Source organism: Molothrus aeneus, chromosome 6 (genome assembly GCF_037042795.1).
Source record: "Molothrus aeneus isolate 106 chromosome 6, BPBGC_Maene_1.0, whole genome shotgun sequence".
NCBI lineage: Eukaryota > Metazoa > Chordata > Aves > Passeriformes > Icteridae > Molothrus > Molothrus aeneus.
The window spans coordinates 60520872-60541517 of NC_089651.1; the positions used below are offsets into that span (position 1 = coordinate 60520872).

A 20646-nucleotide genomic window follows, 5' to 3' on the forward strand; every position below is an offset into this window, starting at 1 on the left:
ATCACTGACAGGCAGCTCTGCATCCTGCAGGTTATTTTCTTTCCTGGCTGGAGGGGTTTTTCCCCCTTTTCCAAGCCCCAGCTGGTTCCTGCAGTTTCCTCTCCTAGTGACTGGGTTGGACTCTTCCTGCTGAGTGTCCATGCTGAGATTTACCTGCAAGGCTGTGCCCAGCATTAACTTCAACCCACCTTTGTGGACAATCACAGAATGGTTTAGAAGGGACCTTAAAGATCAGCTGGTTCCAACCCTGCTGCCATGGACAGGGCTGCCACATGAAGCTGGAATGAAGCTGTTGCAGCTCCAGCATCCTCCAGTTCAAGCAATGAGCTGTCAGAAGGTTTTTCTGGCCAGAGAAGGTGGGAGAGCCCTGCTGGCACAGAATGGGCACAGCGACCACCCAGGACTCCTTTTTCTGGGTTTTAAAACCCTCTGATGGTGACTCCTTCACTCCCTCCAATCTGAACAGCCTCCCCAAAGAGCCAGTCTGAGTCTTTCTCCAGGTGATTTGTCCGTTGCTTTTTACCCATCCCTTTTGGAAAGGCAGAAGAGGGCATTTCCTCCCTCTTCCATCCCTCCCTCCCTACACAAACCCTCTTTTATCTGCCTGAAGATGTTTATCACCATTCTTTCTTTCTCTAGGGGAAAAAACAGCCTGAACTCTTTCAACCTTTCCTCACTGGTCACTCTCTTGTCCCACCAGGATCTCTTCCACCACTCTCTTGTCCCTTCTCCTCTCTTCCTCCTCCTCTTCCTCCTCCTCCAGCCTCACAGCTCCCACAGCAGGGGTGGGATTTATCCCAAGGGTGTGATTTACAGGGCAGGTGTGATTTTTGGGACTGCTGCTATACTCAGGGTAGAGCTCCCTGCACCTCGCCTCAAGTCCCTTATTCCCAGGGTTTTGGAAGTTTCTGGGATCAGGCAATGGGAACATTGCCTGTGGGGTTTCTGCTGCCAGTCTCTCCTTCCTTCTGGCTGGGCCTGGGGGCAGTGAACCCCATCCTTAGGGAGCTCATGGATCATTCTCAGGATGCCACAGGAAAGGGAGGTGTGGGATTTTGGGGGATAATTGGTCCACAAGTGTGTCCCACCTGCTTTCCCCATCTGGGTGTTCCCATTCCCCTCCCTGAGGAACTGGGACTGGGGGTCCTCAGTGGGCCCTCCATGAGCCCACCTGACCCTTGTTTTGCAGGGAATGTGGGGCTGCACCAGGAGCACCACAGGACCCCTGGCTGCAGGTACTGTGTGTCTTCCAGGAGCTCCCAAATCACCTCCATTCCATGGGATTTGGGGGATTCCCAACACCACTGCCCATTCCCAGCCAGCTGGGAGCCCAACTCCCTTTGCTAGGAGAGCTCTGATCTCTTCAGAGCGCTGTGCTCAGAGATGGAGTTCATCCCACCCAGCTGATTCAATAACACTGAGCTGATTCAAGCACTCTGCCCTGCTCTGTCTCTATTTTTCCAGCTCTAACTGCATTACCAGCCTGCTCCATCCCATCCTTCCGGTGAAGGCTGGAAAAGCACAAAGCCATGCAGCTGTCTGGGCATCATCCATCTCCCCTTCCCCCAGAACAACAGGTTCCCAAATGTGCTGCAGCTTCTCATGGCATCTCAGGTGTCTGAGGGGAAAATAAAAGCTATCAACCCCTTCAATAGATGGATTTTTCTGGTTGTGTTCCCCAAATCTCTTTTTTCAGCTCAGAACAGCTCTCTGAGAGCTGCAGTGATGCATGGTGGAGAGATGTGGATGTGACCAGGAAATCTGAGCTTGGTGCCCATCAGGGCACAACCCCCCCTGTTTCCCTGCAGCCTCCCAGTGTTAATTCCCCTTCAAAAGGAAGCAATTTGGGGTTATTTTTTAACCAATGTTGCTTTTCCAGCCCAGCCATCCTGGACAGAGTGATCCCTGCTCCTGTCAGGATCTGCATCCTCAGGGGTTGTAAGTCACTGCTGTGTGTCCAGCCTGGACTTCTCCATCTGGAAAATGGGGAGAAAATGGCTGTGATTCCCTTGGATGCAGCCATTCATTGTGGGATATGATCAGGGAATTTAGGTGATCTGTGCTCACACACTCCCCCAACACAGCAAGAAGAGCCAGGATATAGAATCCCAAAATCCCAGAATGGTTTGGGCTGGAGGGGACCTTGAAGATCATCTCACTCCAACCCCCTTGCTATGGGCAGACATCATTGGTTTTGGTTAAAAACAAGACAGCAAAGATTCTGGGGGGCTGAAAAGATCACAGGGGATGATGCTGAGTTGCTCCCCCTGGACCTGTGACCGGGGTCTGGTGCCTCACACAGGGTGAAAGTGCCCTTCTCCATCAGGGCCATGTCCCCAAACACCCCACAGAGCCCTGTGGAGTCGGTGCTTTGCTCAGGGACCTGTTATCAGCCAGCTCTCACAGAGCTGACGTGGGAATCGATAAAAACTCTCCTTCAGTGCTTTTCAGTCGCTGGCAGCACATGAGCAAAGGCAGCCAAAGCCCAGTGGCTCTGTCCTTGATGCCCTCCTCCACCTCCTCCTCCACCTCCTCCTCCACCTCCTCCTCTCCTCTCCTCTCCTCTCCTCTCCTCTCCTCTCCTCTCCTCTCCTCTCCTCTCCTCTCCTCTCCTCTCCTCTCCTCTCCTCTCCTCTCCTCTCCTCTCCTCTCCTCTCCTCTCCTCTCCTCTCCTCTCCTCTCCTCTCCTCTCCTCTCCTCTCCTCTCCTCTCCTCTCCTCTCCTTTCGTTGGGATTTATCCCAAGGGTGTGATTTACAGGGCAGGTGTGATTTTTGGGGCTGCTGCTATACTCAGGGTAGGTTTTGCAGCCTTGAAGAGCTCCCTGCACCTCGCCTCAAGTCCCTTATTCCCAGGGTTTTGGAAGTTTCTGGGATCAGGCAATGGGAACATTGCCTGTGGGGTTTCTGCTGCCAGCCTCTCCTTCCTTCTGGCTGGGCCTGGGGGCAGTGAACCCCATCCTTAGGGAGCTCGAGGCCTCATGGATCATTCTCAGGATGCCACAGGAAAGGGAGGTGTGGGATTTTGGGGGATAATTGGTCCACCAGTGTGTCCCACCTGCTCTCCCCATCTGGGTGTTCCCATTCCCCGCCCTGAGCTGCTGCTGTCCTACACCCCTGGTCATGGGGATGAAGAATAAACCCCCCCTCAGAGCATTTCTGGGGCTATGGGGTGGGAACAGGACTCTGGAACCACGTGGGTTGGTGGTGGAGCATCCCAGTGCCATCCAGAGGGGATGGGTGGCCCAGGCTGGAGCTTCTGGGGGTTCCACAGTAGGAAAACCCATCCCCATCCTCACACCCCTTGAGCACCACTGGCCAGCCCCATCCCCAGGGCTGCATTTCCTTCTCCACTCCACAATTTGGGGATTTTTGCCAAGCTCCAGAGCACATCCATAGAGTGGGAGTTGTCCAGCGTGTCTCAGGGATACCCCAGGCCCCAGGTCCTTAGAAAAGCCTGTCAGAGCAGCTTCTCCTCCCCCTGAGAGAGGGAAAACTGATGGGCTGGGAGCCAATTTCCCGAGGAGCCGTTGGGGAGGGAAGGGCTGGGGCAGGGGAGATAACGGGATGTGCCAGGGCTGGGCTGATGCTGCAGCACTCCCTGCCCCTCTGGAATCTCACAGCGTGCTGGGGACAGTTTTCCTCCCCTCCTTCACCACCTGGGAGAGCTGCAGGGTGCCAGCACAGGGTGAGATCCCACAGCTCCACTTCCCATCAAGTAGCTTCCCCCCAAAAGGGCCTGAAGAGCAGCTGTGAGTAATTGATGGTGGAATTTGGGGATTTTTTTTTTTTTCCCCTCCAGTAAATGATTCCCAAATAGATGTTTCCCACTATCTGGCCAGAGAAATGTCAGATCCATCAGAAGAATTATTTGGGATTTTTGGTGTTTCTTCTTGCTGACTAACTAAATGATAAATGATAAATGATTCAGGGTGTTACTTCTGACACCCCAGAGTCACCAGCCCCAGGGAAGGTGATTGAGTGTTGCCTGACATTTGGATTTTCTTTGAGCCTCAGCTCCATGGGAGAAATCCAGCCTTCCAGGCTGGACTTGGTATTTGTAAAGGCAGAAGAATAGGAGGCCTTCTGGAGGTGGAGAAAAGCCAGAGCGGGAGTGGCAAAGGCTCAAAAAATCTGCTGGACAATAGAAAGTGGTTTAATATGTTGCATACTGTGGGAGAAGAGGGGGTGTGGGAGATGTTTGAGCCTTTGGGCTGGATGGAGGCGATGATCCAACATCCCTGAGGGTTCTGGAGATGTCTGAAAGATGGATGTGGACAGCAGCACCTGAGAGGGACAAATTCCTGCATCCCTGTGCAGCATTTACCACGAGAAGTCACAAGCTGAGGATGATGAGTGGTCCCAAAACCATCAGTCAGGCACAGGTGATGCAGAGGAAGATGAGCAGTGGGAGGGATTCCTGGGCATGGCTCTTGGAGACACTCAGGCACCAGGCTGGAAGGTGCAGGGATATTTTGCAGCCCTGGAGATGAATCAGCTTTTAGGAGAATTTACCTGGGATTTATCCAAATTCTCCATCACATGGATTCAAGTGTTCAGCTAACAACTCCCTTTGGCTCCCAGTGATGTTTTAGGATGCTCTAGAACCCACCAGCCCTTCCAGAAGGACATAAAATTCAAGGACACTCCTGACACTGGGGACAACCAACCAGAAAATTATTTGGGGCACGTGGCTTCCTATGTGGGCCAAAGCAAGAGTCACACTCAGGGGAGGTCACTCCTGGCAGCTGGAAACATCAGAAGGACACAGAAAAAGGCTAAAAGATAAATGACAGCACAGGAATTAATGTCAGCAGGAAACCAGTGGCTGACACAGGCCCAGCCAGAGAACCAGGGCAGTGCTGTGTTATGCAGAGCTGACTGCAGAAGAGAAAACCTCCCAGCCTGAGGCTTTGAGAGCTCAATTGACCCAAATGCCTGGAAAGAAGGTGAAGAGGGGACAGAGAAGAGCCCTGCAGGGAGGTTTGTCCTGCAGCACAAGCCTGGCAGGCTCCAGTGCACCGTGGCTGATTTCAGGAATTAGAGGCAGGGAAATGAGAGGGGAATTTGTAGCTGTAGGGCCTTGAAACCTCAGCTTGACTTGCCAAGGAGGAGGCACCTCAATCCAGCTCTGTGCCTCTCAGCTCAGTGTAGCTATCTCTTACAGCCTAGGATTTATTCCAGATGCTGCCAGGAGAAGCTGTGGATGCCCTGGAAGTGTTCCAGGCCTGGTTGGACAGGGCTTGGAGTCACCTGGTCTATGGAAGGTGTCCCTGCCATGGCAGGGGGGGGTAGAGATTATTTTTAAGGTCCTTTCCAACCCAAACTATTCCAGGATTCTGTTCTCTGATTTTGTAACCTTTGGGCATGGAGGACCAGGCTGGAAGGTTGTGACAGTGTTGAATCTTGGTCCCTGGCTTCATCCCATGTGGCATTGGCCACCAGAAAAGGGACATGGACAAGGGATAGAGGGATAGGATGAGGGGGAATGGCTTCCCACTGCCAGAAGGCAGGGATGGATGGGATATTGGGAAGGAATTCTTGGCTGTGAGGGTGGGCAGGCCCTGGCACAGGGTGCCCAGAGCAGCTGTGGCTGCCCCTGGATCCCTGGAAGTGCCCAAGGCCAGGCTGGACAGGGCTTGGAGCGACCAAATCACAATCACAGCCTAAAAAACCTAAACCTCCCCATCTCCTGTGCCTCTTCAAGATCCTCATCACAAATATCCTTCATCCTTTCATGATGGGAATACTGGATTAACTCCATGCACCACCCCAGGTGGTGGCACATTTCTAGGACACGTAACCACCACAGCATCACTGCTCTGCCTTTACATCCAGAAAAACAGAAGAAATCCACGTCATGTGGATGTTTCTGAAATGACAAAACCAGGGAAGAGCGAATGTGGCCAGGAATAAACAAGGAAGCAGAGTTACCCAGCATGTTTCCTTTGCCAGAAGTGTGACCTTGTCCCTGCTGAGAAATGGTCATTTGTGAAAAGGGAGCCTTGGCTGCGTCCAAAAGAGGCGGAAGGGGATGAAGAGGTGGGGGATTGGAGTGAGATGGTCTTTAGGGTCTCTTCCAACCCAAACTATTCTGCAATTCTATGATTTTGTGAAGTAAAGAGCTTGCAAACCCCACGTGAACAGTGGTACCCGTGGCAGCGGCTTGGAAGGGAGCATATGGGCTGGGAAGTGCTGGAGACACAAAAAGTGGAGGGAATAACAAGCATCTGCATTTTTGGCTGGTTTTTTTTTTTTCTCAAACTTCATCTTTTTCCTCAAACTTCATCTTTTTCAAGAAAGAAGCTGCAGACAGGGAATATCAAGACCCAGGTGAATATCAAGACCCAGGAATATGAAGACTCAGGTGACAGAAGCCTTTCACCACCAGGTTAGAGCATGCTGTTCTTAGACCATCTGAGGAAACAGAGCCTTTTTTCACACAGAGATTTAGGGAATTTCTCTGTCTCTGTGTATGAAGACAGGTCAGGCGCTCAGTCCTGTTGCTTTCCCAGCTCCAGCCACCCAGCAAAGGCACCGAGCAGCAGAGTTCCATGGCTGGTGACCCTGGGAAGAGCCAGTCTGACCGGCTTGCCTGGAGCAGCCAGGCAGGAATGCCAGCTGCCTTCAACAACTGCCCATAACACTTTAGAAACCAAAACAGAGGTCACGGGCTATAAAAAAAAGTGACAAAACAAACCAAGGACAGGGAAATTGTCACTCAGCTTCACCTCTGTTTTCCCAAGGATGCCCATGGAGCCGTTTCACTGGGAAGGAAAGTATCCTGGCTTCCAGGAAGAAGGAGCAGATGGGTTGGGAGCTGCGGGGTGGGCAGGTCTGGTAGGTATCATCCCAGCCCCGATGGAAGTGGCCATGCATTTCGGCACCTTATTTGGCATTGCTGCTCCTAGGGAGCGAGGACTTGTTGCAAACAGTGGGAAGAGCCCTGGGGATGCTTGGCTGGCTCTGACGCAAGAGCTGCGCCGGTGCATTTTTGACCTTGCTTCGCCTCTCCCGAGTGTTGCAGCTCAACGAGCCTCTCCCTCCTCACAGGGAAGGAGCCCCCGGGATGGAGAAGGCAGGGAGAGGGGCTTGCTCAGGGAAAGGGAAACTCTGCCCGAGGGTTTAGGAGCAGAAGGAGCCGGCAGCCTTTCCTCAGCGTGCAGCCAGCTGTACTAAAAGGTTACCAGCTCCGCGGGGCCGTATCCAATTGCATCAGCTGGGAACCTCGTCCAACACGCCTTTGGGCCGAGAGTAACCCTTTCTATTTATTGCCCTATTGTTTGAGGCTGGAGGAACACGGAGATACCATCTGGGAAAGCTTTGTTGTTACAGACCGGCTCTCGCCTGCACTCCGGAGTTGCCCTCCAAATCACGCTCCGGCTTCCACGTTTGGGGGGATGGAATGGGGGCTCCTCCGAGCAGGGATTGGGGCCCCAGGAGGGTTTGAGGGGAGAGGTCACCTGCTGCAGGGTCACCCAATTCCCGTCTGGCAGCATCAGCCACATTAGCAAAAACCCTCGGATAAAACCTGGCTAAGTGTGCCCAGAGTGACCTCAGGAAAGGTTTTATTAGTATTAAAGGTATTAAAGGTATAGTAGGTATTAAAGCAAAGGAACAGCCTTTATAAATATCTCCATTAAATTATAAATATCTCCATTATAATGGCAAAGTGAAAATTAGAAAAAATTTACCATCCTGTTAAGAGGTTTTGTTGCCTGTATGGTGCCAAAGCAACCTGGTCTAGTGGAAGTTGTCCCTGCCCATGGCAGGGGGCTGGAACCAGATGATCTTTAAGGTCCCTTCCAACCCAAACCATGCCATGATTCCATGGCCCTAAAGCTCCCCGTGCCATTCACCAGGAATGTGGGAATGGTGTTCCTGGCTGGCAGAGCCATCCCCAAGGCTGCCAGGGCTGGCCCAGCTTTGCTGGGATGTGACTTCCCATCACCTGGCACGGGGCAGGATACATCCAGAGCGCCGGACCTCAAACCGCAGCCCCTTCCGCGAGTTGGATTTTCAGGAAGCGTGGTTGCTTGGCGGGATGTGTGTATCACTGGGTGGAGGAGCTACAGGAAGCGGATAATATTTTTTTTTCCTCCATTTGTGCCGGTTCAGACCCTTTTATTTAAAGACAGTTCCCATTTCCCATATTCACACAGATTATGAGGATGGAGGGAACCAGCCCATCTCCCAGCCTCAACGGGGGCACAGGCTACTATGCCAAGGTAGGGTTTTGCCGAACGGGAAGGATTTTCCCTATGAATTAGGGGGCAGTGCTAAAAAGCTCCCCAAAGGGTGCGGAGTGGGCACGGCTGCCATGGAACCCACGCGGGTTTGGGATGCCAAGGCTCCTAATGGATGCTCTCCGGGCTGGTTCCCGAATTTCCCCCTCTGGATGCCCTGGGACCGGCGGCCACGAGCTGAGGCGGGCAGGGCTGAGCAAAGCTGGGTCGGAACGAGATAAACTGGGATGAGCTGAGCCGGGATGAGGCGGGCTGGGCTGGGCAGAGCTAAACCGGGATAAACCGAGCTGGGATAAACTGGGCTGAGCCGGGGTGGACAGAGCCAAGCTGGGATAAGCCGAGCTGGAACAAAGTGGGCCGAGCCGGGATGAGCCGAACCGGGATGAGCCAGGCAGAGCTGAGCCGGGATGAACCGAGCTGTGTTAAGCCGGGCCGGGTACAACCGAGCCGGGCTGGACCAGGCCGAACCGGGCCGATCCCAAGCCGGGCCGGACCGATCCCGGCCGGGCCGCCCCCCCGGCGATTCCCGGATGTTGGAGCGGCCCCCACTTGCTCCATCCTTCGCTTCCATAAAAGGCCAAGGGGCCCGGCAGCCACAGGCGCGTTTTGCCTTTAATTATATCCCCCTCCTCCTTCTCTCTCCGCCTCCTCTTTGCCCGCCCGCGCTGCCTCTCCCGGGCGGCCCCTCAGGAGCTGCGGCGGGGTCCCGATCCCGCCCCACCGCGCCCCCAGCCCTCCCCCGGGGCGCGGAGTGGGCACAAGCGGGCCCATCCCGCTGCCTCTGCCGCCGCTGATCCCGCTCCCGCTCCGTGCCGGGCGCGGCCGGCGGCGCAGGAGGCCGGGGCCATGGCGCTGGACGGGATCCGCATGCCGGACGGCTGCTACGCCGACGGGACGTGGGAGCTGAGCGTCCATGTCACCGACCTGGGCCGCGACGTCACCCTGCGGGTCACCGGCGAGATCCACATCGGCGGCGTCATGCTGCGCCTCGTCGAGAAGCTCGGTGAGTGCCCCGGGAGCCCCCGAGCAGCCCGGCATCCTCCCAGTGCTCAGCACCCTGCTCCAGTGCTGTGCTTTAACTCCCAGCGCCCTGCCCAGTGCAGTGCCACAGTATCCCAGTTTAGCCCCAGCACTCTGCTCCAGTGTTGTGCTCCAGTTCCCAGCACTCTGCCCAGTGCAGTGCCCAGCTCCCAGCACCCAGCTCCAGTGTTGTGCTCCGGTTCCCAGCCCCCTGCCCAGTGCAGTGGCAGAATACCCCAATTTAGCCCCCAGCACTCAGCTCCAGTGTTGTGCTCCAGTTCTCGGCGCCTCCTGCCCAGTGCAGTGCCAGAGTACCCCAGTTTAGCCTCCAGTACTCTGCTCAAGTACCTGCTTCAGCTCGCAGCACCCCCGCTCCAGTACAGTGCTCCAGCACCCTTTCCCAGTACTGGGCTTTAGCTCCCAGCATCCTGCCCCAGTGCTGTGCTCCAGCACCCTGCTGGGTATTGCGATTTATCTCCCAGCACCCTATCCCAGTGCTATGCTCCAGAGAGGCTCCCAGCATCCTGCCTCAGTGCTGTGTTTTAGCTCCAGCACCCTCTCCCAGTGTTCTTCCTTAGCTCCCAGCAGCAGGGAGCCCCCCAGGTCCCCACACCCTGTCCTAGCCCCCCTTACCTTTCCAGGTTCCCCCTCTCACCGATTTCACCACCCCGGGGGCTCAGCCCCATCCACCGGCTGCTGCGCTCCCGGGATTTTACACAGAGTTAGGAACCAGCTCCGTTTTCGGCTTGGGGCTGGGGGTTTGTTTGGGGGCGCCCCACAATTTGCACCAAAACTCCATCCTGAAGTTCTGTGCGAGCAAAGCGCTCCCAAAGAGCCCATGGGGCGGTCATTGGGGTGATGTGGGCCGGGGGACCTCGGGGACAGGGCGGTGTGCGGTGGCTTTGGGAGCACACCTGGACAAAGAGCCCGATTGTCCGGGACGCGTGGGAACGCCGGGCCGCGGCCGGGGCTCGGCTCGGTCCCCGCCGAAAGCGGGGAGCCCCGGAACCTCCTCCTCCTCCTCCTTTGTCTTTTTATCGGCTCCTTATTGCTCGGCTGTGTTTACTCAATGGTGCAGCCCGGGCTGATGGCTGTAATTGCTCAAATAAAATATTAATTGCGAGGTCCCGCGCGTGCCTGCGGCTGTGGGAGTAGCGGAGCTGTCAGCTGCAGGTCCCGCTCCAATGCGGAGCCAGCCCTCGTGTGGCTTTAAAAGGCCCATCTCTTCCCCCGTGCTTAGGTTTTGATTTATTAATTATCTCGGAGTCGCAGGAAGGAAGAGATGGATATAAATGGATATAAATATGCTGCGTTTCCAAAGGAAGCGAGCGCTCACATCAAAGGGTCTCGTGCTGGAGGTAGCCTGAACTCCCCTGAAAACTTGATTTTATTCTGGTTGGCTTTTGGGTTTTTTTTTTACCTAAACACTGGAGGTGCAGAAAGTTTTGCTGAAGTTCAGTGGGGAAAAAAAGCAAACCAGCTTTCTAGAGGTAATAAAAAATCCACTCGTGAGTGAAGGAGCGATGCTCCCCTCAGGGCCGGAGCAGCTCCAGGAGCAGTTCCAGGGCCGGAGCGTGTGTGGAAATGTGGAAAGCCAGGCATGTGCACGGGGCCGGACCTAAATTAGCTCCTGACGTAATCCATCCCCCCCGAAATGTTTGCCCGGATCCTCTCCACTTGTTAAATTAGGGATTGTATGAGAGGGAAGGAATGCAGCGGCAGCGTGGGGAGAGAGAGGGGCTGGAGCTCCCCGGGGGACTCAGCCCCAGAGCCTCCCTTCCCGGGCTGGTCACAGCCATGGAGATCTCCAGCTGCTGCCTTCCCTTTCCCCTTGGCTTTCCTTGCCCAGCCAGGCTCTACGTATTTAGTTCCTTTTAATCTTCCTGCGTGTCAGCTCTCCCAGCCCTCTCATTATTTTTATGGCTCTTCTTTGAGCTGCTGCCAGTTGAGCGGGGTCGGGTGGGACGGGGCTCGTTCCTCATCCTCCCCTGCTCCTCAATGCCTCCCTTCATCCAGCCTCTGCATCAATTCATTTTGCAATTTTTCCACATCAAAACCCTTTCCCTGCATTTTTAACCTTTTCCTCCCTGCCGTTCCTCTGTTTGATTCCTTACTTCGACAACTTTCAGTGTTCAAAACATATTCTTCTCCTGCCAAGCAGATTTTCTGCTGTGAGCTTTAAGGAAATTTCCTACAAATAAAGTTTCCTTGCAGTTTTGTGCTTCCCTGTGGGATGCCCCACACTGTGGGGGGAGGAAGGAAGGTGGGTCAGTGCCTTAGGCTGGGATTTGCCTGCTCCATCCTTTGGGACAAATCCTGCAGGCTTTGGAAAGGAGATTTCTGTGGCCTGCCTGGAGTTCCACTGAAGTTTAGGACATCAGTGAGAATCTGCAGCAGATCAGCCACACTGTGGTTGTAGGGTGCTGGTAGGAAAAATGCCTTCCCTCCTCCCAGCAGCAAGGAGAGCTTGGAAAAGGGAAAAAAAAAATCTTGATTTATTAATGCTCCTACAGCATTTATTGATGCTTGTAGGAGGAAGAGTGCAGTAAATATCCTGTTGGAATGAAACAGGAGCCCAGCAAAGTTATTCCTCTTTAAATTCAGGGCTGCAGATATCCATAAATCCCATGGACTCAGCTCCTGCCTGCACAGAGCTGCAGTTGGACTCTTTGGGAACAAGCAATTAAAATCTGTGGCTGATGCAGGCAGGGATTGGAGAAAGCCCAAGCAGCAGATAGAGATTCTGGTACCTCGAGTGAATTGCAATGACCTGTTGGCTCCCCTGCTATTCATCACCCACTCCATTAATTGAGCCATGCCAAGTTCTTGGCAAAGTCACCCCTGAAAAATAAGCAAAAAAGTGCTGAGGTTTTAAGAGCAGCAGCATTTAGTTGCTCTGTGAGGGCTAGGGTCTGTACTGGAAACTCCTGGTGCTCTCTCAGGGTTTTTTAGGAATTTTGCCACTATTGACTTACAAACAAAAAAAAAAAAATAAAGCGAGGTTTAAAATCACTGGGAGCAGAGGAAGGAAGGAAGTGAACGCAGGTTATTGTTGTTGTCAACTTGAGGCTGTTTTAAACACATGGAATTAAAAAAATCCGGCTTTTTTTTTTTTTGAAACATGCTTGGGAGGAGCTCTGTGGAGTGTATGGAATTCTGTGGGATATATGGGGGATGCTCTGTCTGGTCATGGGAATAAAGGAATAGCTGACAGAAACAGGGCAGGGGGGACAAATGGTGTCTGGCAGAGGCACAGCCTAAGACAGATGACCTAAATGTGCACTGGGCAGATTCAGAAAGTCTGTGGATAGAAGTTTTGTGATGGAAATGTGGATTTCTCGCTGGGATATGAGTGGCAGGCAGCTCCAGCTCTCAGGGTTTGCTGGGAGCACTGAGCACCTTTTTGGGCTTTTACCTGAGGAAAATAGATAAGTGGGTGAAAAAAAACAAAACAAAACCAGCAAGATTTGGAATTATAGATGTCCTTCTGGACCAAAAGGGGTTAAGGATGGGTAAGGTGGTAGAATCCCTATTTTAGTGACCTGGGATGGGCAGGAGAGCTGACATGGATAAATGTCAGAGCAAAGCCTCTGCCCTCAGACTGGCTGATAATGGCAGGCAGTGATGACATCTCCTGAAGCCTTGGGGTTTGTTTTTGTGAATTGAAGCTGGGATAAGGGTTTGTGCAACTGATTCCACCTCCATTGTTCCCTTTGGCAGCTCCTTCACTATCTCTTTGTGTCACCTGGGAGAGGGTGGGATGTCACCTGAGGACTGGCACAGGAGTTGTCCCATGCAGTTTGGGTTGTAGCACTTCAAGCTCTTTTTTAAAGTGGTTTCAGCCTGCAAATGCGTCTGGGATTCACCCCAGGGGCTCTCTTCACCATTAAATAGACTTTGCTGTGTTATCTTCCAAGGGTTTCAGCTCCACTCCTTGCAAGATCAATTCTAAATATTAGTGTTATTCTGCCTGTGAAGTCTCCTCTCCTTAATGGACCCCTGAAAGGTTTATGAATAAAACACCAGCAAAGTGCAGCGTCATTGATTTGCCCAGGTTTGTGTTTGAGGTTTTGCAGTGCTTATAAACACTCCAGGCCCTCGTGAGACTGTCTGGGGAATTTTTTTTTTGCCTTGCAACTGGAATGAACTCATAGAAACAGCTTAAGGCTATGGGAGAGAAATGCAGAGTCCTTGTCCCAGCCCATTCCTGTTGTGAGCACAAGGCAGGAGGAGGCTGCAGGGCTTGTCTTGTAGGTGGCTTGTTCCTTGTGCTTTGGATTTTGCTGGAATGCTGCTTCCAGATCTGGGATCCTCATAGGAAGGACATGGAGCTGCTGGAGCAAATCCAGAGGAGGCCATGGAGCTGCTCCAAGGGCTGGAGCCAGGCTGGGAGAGCTGGGGGTGCTCACCTGGACAGGAGAAGGCTCCAGGGAGAGCTCAGAGCCCCTGGCAGGGCCTGAAGGGGCTCCAGGAGAGCTGGAGAGGGACTGGGGACAAGGGATGGAGGGACAGGAGCCAGGGAATGGCTCCCAGTGCCAGAGGGCAGGGCTGGATGGGAGATTGGGAAGGAATTCTTCTCTGGTGGCCCAGAGCATCTGTGGCTGCCCCTGGATCCTGGAAGTGTCCCAGGCCAGGTTTGACAGGACTTGGAACAGCCTGGGACAGTGGAAGGAGCCCCTGCCCATGGCAGGGGTGGAATGAGATGGATTTTAAGTTCCATTCCAACCCAAACCACTCTGGGATTCTCTGACTGTAGCCACACTTCCCAGAATTAGGTGTCTGAGCGTCCCTGCTCAGTGCCAGGTGAGCTTGGGGTGTTTCCCAGTTTGTGCCCACGATGTCACCTGGGCACCCTCACTTGGGACATCCCCAGCTGCTCATCTGTTCCCTCAATTGCCACCTGAGATGAGAAGGGAAGGAATTTTTCCCTTCAAAATCAGTGCTGGTCACTCCTCAATGTTGCTTTCCAAGTGCATGACAGCCATGAGAGGCTTCCAGGTGCCATTCAATCCTCAGGGATCTGTTTGTGTCCCCTCTGGGGCTGGATGCTGAGACCTTGTCCCAAATAATGTCACAAATGGGGGTGGTTTGGGGCAGGCACTGACCCTGCTCCAGATTTCCCTGGAAGATTTCTTCCCAAGCTTTTAAACAGCAAAACCTGCCCAGCTGGCAGTGGGATGGTGAGCACAGAGGGGATCTGGCACCTGCTGAGCACCAAAATCCTCCTGCTCCAGATCCTGGCAGGATTTTGGGCTGTTCTGGCTTGGAATTGGTGAATTGGTACCCCACTGGATGCTTCCACTTCAGCAGCATCCTCCAGGAGACCAGCAGCTCCCATTCCAATTTCCATGCTGCCGCTCTGTGAATTAACTGTGGATTCACGTGTGGCCTGTGCTGGTCCTCACCCTCCAAACAGGGCATTTTTGGTGACATTAAATGACAGCATCCCAGTGCTGTGAACACACCCCCCCAGCCATGCACATTGATCAGTGAGGGGCTGCCTCATTCCTTTACATCCAGCTTTGAGCTCCAGGAAGCTCCACCGTGGGCTCAGATTGATGGTGGCTCACATAAAGTGCTCTTTGTGAGCCTGAGTGGAATATTCAGCCGAGCTGCCAATGAGCAGAGGAATTCAGGCTGGGGGGAGGTAAAAGCCACAGAGAGGCAGCTCTGAGCTGCAGTCACAGCAATTAATATCTGTACTCAGAGTGGTGATGGTTCTTTAGGGGCAAAAACAATTAGGATTTTATTTTTATTTATTTATTTATTTTAAATTCTGTCACTGTGAGCCGTCTGATTGGGCTGGAAAGAGCTCTCAGGTCCCAGTGGGAGGGGAAGGAGTGTGGGGTGGGAGGTGGTGTTGGTGCTCCTGCAGATCCCAGAGCCTGGGTTTGTCACACCACAGACAGGAAATTGTTGGGGTTGCTGCTCCCACCCAGCCCAAATCAGCAGTTTCCTCTTCCAGCTCCCTCAGGTTTCAATTTGACACAAGGCACGTGGGGAAGCTGGTGTGGGGAGCTGAAAAATCATAGAAATCATCCCATTCACACACTTCCCCTTTTCTAAAATCCTTTTCTTTTTTTTCCCCTTTCCCTTTTTCTTCCATCTTCCTCTCCATCAGAGCTTGTGTTTCACCCAGGCATCTGCTGGCTCTGTCTAAACCATACAAAATCTCCAAGAAATTGTACTCAGAATAGAATCCCTGGAAATGCTCAAGGTCATGTTGGACTTGGAGCACCCTGGTCCACTGGGAGGTGTCTCTTGAGGTGGAATTAAATGGTTTTTAAGGTCTTTTCCAACCCCAGCCACTCTGTGATTCCATGATTCAGCAAACCAGGCACCTGGATTTTAACCCTTGGTCTTTAATGTGATTTAAAAAAGAAAAAAAAAAAGGATTGTGGATAACTGCCTGAAATTGTGGATGTGGGGAATGTTTACTGAGTTGGGAAAGATGAGGGATTATTTGCTCTGCAAACTTCAGTTGTTTCAACATCACCAGGGACACCAGCACTGCCAGCTCCTGGTTTGGGTGCTGGAGGAGTTTTTTTAGTGGTGGTTTTTCTGACAGATGAGGGGAAAGGAAGGAGATTTACAGCCCTTGTGGAGCTCACTGACCTCAGCCCAGCAGCCAGCCCTGGGTGTGCTTGGGGGAAAAAGTCTCGTGGTGTGAAAGCGTCTTGGGGAAGCTGCATTTCTTCATTCTCATTCTGAAATGTGAATTTACTGATTGCTTGGAAAGGGGCAGAGAAACAAGACTGAGCACAACTCAGCTGGCAGGATTCAGTTCTGAATGTTCCAGTGGCTTTCTGGGGTTTATGGTGTGTAATTTGGAAAAATGCTGAGACCCCCAAATTCCTGTTGGATGGAATTTTAGCAGAGTTGCTGTAATTTTGTTTTCTTGCCAAGGTTTGCTTTTGACACATTGCTTTCATCCAGGCTGAAGCTTCTACCAGGTAGAACTGTTGGGAGTGCTCAGAAGTGCTGAGAAAGTGCTCAGAAAACCAGAGGAAATATTTTTTATTGATTTATTTTTTATTTCTGGAGAACTTGTCTTGGTTTTTCTTTCACTCAGCCCTTTGCCAGCGAGGATGCAGCTCCTGCTCTGTGGCCATTCAGATGTGAACCTCAGCTGGGTGCATGGCATGGCCCTGTGCCAGCACTGATCCCCCTCTTCTAGACCTGCTGGGATCTTGGGACACCTCCACTTTTTGGTAAAAAGTGGCTGAATTTGGCCAGCAGGTTGAGAACAGCTCTGGGAGAGGATGCACATAAAAGAGGATGCACATAAAAGAAGATGCACATAAAAATCCAGCCCCACCAGCAGCTGCAGAAACCTTCACAACCTCAGCTGATTTTTAGCTTGCACAACATCCTGCCAGCACCCAAAAATTCCATCTTGCCACTGGATTTTAAATCTCAACCTGCTTGGCTGCTGGTTGTTTTCTTTCTTTTCCCCTGCTCCCTGCAGGCACATGTTCTCTGGGAAGGGTGAATTGCTGAAACTCCAATTCAGTTAGAAAGTCAAATTTCATGAAATTGCCTGGAAGAAGCTCTGTCCCTGTCTGCCTCAGCTTCCCATCCTGGCTGATGCTCCTCAGAGCAGCTCCAGAGCTTCTGCAGCAGGAATTGTCCCCATCCCTTGTTATAGTAACTTCTTTGAGCTAGGTCTGATAAGTTTTTGGAGGTTTATAATACACCCAAGATAGCTCAACTGTCTTTGGAGGCATAAATATTAGCAAGCTGGCTTCTGTTGTAGTGTTGGAAACAAAAAGGTTTAATAAAAGGCAAAATAACAAATAGAAAAACTGAGCTATATGCTAAATGTTTTTACTCTCAGTAAAACACTTTACAAAAGCAATTAGTTTCTTTATTTACTTCCTTTTCTAGTTAATTGCTCAACCAGAATTTTTTAGCTTCTGTCTAATTAGCTATCTTTAAGTTTGTAGTAAAGTCTCCTGAGTCTTATGAAGTGTCTTTTCACTTAATCAAAAAGAAAAACTTCTGAACTTCTTTCCTTTTAAGAAGACAAAGATAGTTTTATCACTCCATCAACAAAGAGCACACTCCTAACAATCCCTCATGTCCTGCCCCAGAGCTTCAGTGCCAGGATTTGGGCCTGTGATGGGTGAGGCAGATCCAGGCCCAAGGGTGGGGGTGTTAAAAGTCCTTTAAAAGTGTTTTGTGCTCATTAATGAGCTTTGGTGAAGAGGCAGAACCAAAAAGAAACCATGGAATTACAGAATGGTTTGGGTTGGAAGGGACCATGTCATTCCACCCCTACCATGGGCATGGACACTTTCCCTTGTCCCAGGTTGCCCCAAACCTTGTCCAGCCTGGCCTTGGACACTTGCAGGGATCCAGGGGCAGCCACAGCTTCTCTGGACACCCTGTGCCAGTGTCCTGCTCTCCCAACCATGATCCCACATGGATCTGTAGGATCAGCACTTCCAGTTATGGGGTGGGGTGAGGCTGCCTGAGCCATCCTCAGGGCTCCTGAGGTCACTTTGCAGGGATCTGAGCTTCAACCAGGAATTGACCATCACTAAGGCACTTGGGGAATTGCCTGGTGACAGGTTGGGAATTCAAGGTTGGGAATTCAGGTTGTCCATCATTCTCCTTTCCCTGCCTGATGCTTCATCCCTCCCAGTACACATCCTCTGCCTCCCTTGCTGGCTGTGGTGTCTTTTTGGCAGCACCAGCTCCTCTGGCTTGCACATTCCTTGGGGATGAGTCAGGACTGCAGGCTGCTGTCACCCTGGGACACTTGTCCTTTTTGGAGAGGGAAGGGAGCATGGTCCCTGGAGAATTGCCTTTTTCCTTTCCCCTTTCCCCTTTCCTTTCCCCTTTCCCCTTTCCCCTTTCCTTTTCCCCTTTCCCCTTTCCCCTTTCCTTTCCCCCTTTCCTTTCCCCCTTTCCCCTTTCCCCTTTCCCCTTTCAATTTCCCCTTTCCCCTTTCAACTTTCCCCTTTCCCCTCCCATTTCCCCTTTCTTTCCCCTTACTTTCCCCTTACTTTCCCCTTTCTTTCCCCTTACTTTCCCCTTACTTTCCCCTTACTTTCCCCTTTCTTTCCCCTTTCTTTCCCCTTTCTTTCCCCTTTCTTTCCCCTTTCTTTCCCCTTTTACCTTTCCCCTTTCCCCTTTCCTTTCATTTTCTTTCCTCCCAATGCTTCCTATTTTGTGCTGGATGAATCATGGAAACCACATTCCTTAATCAAATTTTCTGCCATTCCTCATGATTCCATGGAGGCAGGAGCAGCCAGTGAAAGCCTCCTGCTTGATCAGTGGGGGGGAGCAGTTGGCAAATCAGGTTGTGAAGATCATGTTTCAAAACAAATCCAATTTAAAAAACACTAATCCACCTTTGCTTTCCTTTCTTCTGTGCCAAATGAGTAATTCACATTTCTCTGGGTTGCTGGTGCAAGGATTTAAAGGAATTCTGCACAGCACTGGCAAAGGCCTTCCTGAGCCCATCAGTGCTGAGGGTGTTGGGGAGCTGAGGTGACCTCTGGAGAATTCCCCAATATTCCAGCTGGGTTCAGCATCACTGGAAAAATTTCTCTACCTGCTCATGGGTTTAGACAGGATTGGCTATGGCTGTGCAAGCATTTAAATAGAACATAAAGCTACCAAATATCCAAAAAGCTAAAAATTACAGGGGAAATTTTGCAGGAAAACGTGATGCCACATCCATGGAAGTGTTCAAGGCCAGGCTGGATGGGCCTTGGAGCACCCAGGGATAATGGGAGGTGTCCCTGCCCATGGCAGGGGAGTGGAACAAGATGCAATCCAAGTTAATAAACTTTCAAATAAGCTAATTGAGCAATCCTATTAACACTGGAAAGAGCTTCCTTCCTCAAATTTACTTCAGAAGCAGAGTGGCTTTCAGGCTTGTTAGGATTTGCTCTTCTCCCTGCATCCCATGGGCTGAGCATCTCGAGCCCTGCACTGCCAGGAGCAGCATTTTGGGACACTTGGGGTTGATGTATCAGCTCTCCAGGACTCCAGTTACCACCCCTGCCTCATCAGGACTTTCCATTGCAGAGCTCACTTAGAATCCCAGTAAAAGCCAACAAAAGAATCCCACTTCTCTTTGCAGCAGCCCGTCCCTCATTAGCAGCAGACACTCTGTCACTTCCCTGAGCAAGGACAGACACATGGAACATCCACATGCAGCATTGCATCCCAATGGGCTCAGTCTCCTCCACTGGGCTTTTTTTTTGCCCTCCCTCCTCCTTTTTTCCTTGCTCTTGAGTCACTCTGTGCCACTACCCAGGGGCTTTGACATCAGGGCTTTGCCACGAGCCTGTGTCCTGGCACACTGGGATAAGAGAGAATCTCCTCAACTGGGTCGTGCTCATGGAATCACAAAATTGGGAACAAGGCTCCTTTTGTCCATGTTTTCTACTTTATTAAGTTAAATTATTTTTTCATGCAAGAAATATTCTTCTCAGACTGAAATTCCAGCACGGCTCCACCTTTTTTTGGGCACCTCCATGAGTGGGTGTGGATCTTCTCCTGAACATTTGTTTTCCTGAAAATGAAGTAGCATGAAATTTTTGCAGGGACAGACAGTGATAAGAGGGAATCTCCTGAACTGGGTCATGCTCATGGAATCACAAAATTGGGAACAAAAGGCTCCTTTTGTCCATGTTTTCTACTTTATTGAGTCAAACTATGTTTTCATGCAAGAAATATTCTTCTAAGACTGAAATTCCAGCACGGCTCCACCTTTTTTTGGGCACCTCCATGAGTGGGTGTGGATCTTTTCCTGAACATTTGTTTTCCTGAAAATGCCCATTGGGCTTTTTTTTATTTTTCCCCCTCCCTCCTCCTTTTTTCCTTGCTCTTAAATCACTTTGTGCCACTACCCAGGGGCTTTGACATCAGGGCTTTGCCATGAGCGTGTGCCCTGGCACACTGGGATAAGAGAGAGGTCTCCTCATCTGGGTCGTGCTCATGGAATCACAGAATTGGGAACAAGGTTCCATTTGTCCACTTTTAAACTTTATTAAGTCAAACTATTTTTTCATGCAAGAAATATTCTTCTCAGACTGAAATTCCAGCACAGCTCCACCTTTTTTTGGGCACTTCCATGAGTGGGTGCGGATCTTCTCCTGAACATTTGTTTTCCTGAAAATGAAGTAGCATGACATTTTTGCAGACAGTGATAGGACAAGGGGGAATGATTTTGGAGGGAGGAGATTTTTAGTTCCAGCTCATTCCTGTTGCAAACACAAGGCAGGAGGAGGCTGCAGGTGTCTTGTTCCTTCCGCTTTGGACTTTGCTGCATCCAGATCTGGGATCCTTCTAGGAAGGACATGGAGCTGCTGGAGCAAATCCAGAGGAGCTGCTCCAAGGGCTGGAGCCAGGCTGGGAGAGCTG

At 51.6% G+C, this 20646-nt stretch overlaps 1 protein-coding gene across 4 annotated transcripts in view; it reads left to right on the plus strand.

Moving 5' to 3' along the window:
* Positions 1–9024: 9024 nt before the first annotated feature.
* The window catches only part of FERMT2 (FERM domain containing kindlin 2), a 51126-nt gene continuing 39504 nt past the window's right edge, over positions 9025–20646 (plus strand). For all 4 annotated transcript variants that reach the window (XM_066551916.1, XM_066551918.1, XM_066551919.1 and 1 more), the window contains exon 1: positions 9025–9247. In XM_066551916.1, coding sequence (XP_066408013.1) covers positions 9091–9247 — 157 coding nt within the window. In that variant the 5' untranslated portion in view covers positions 9025–9090. The remainder of the gene's footprint in view (positions 9248–20646) is intronic.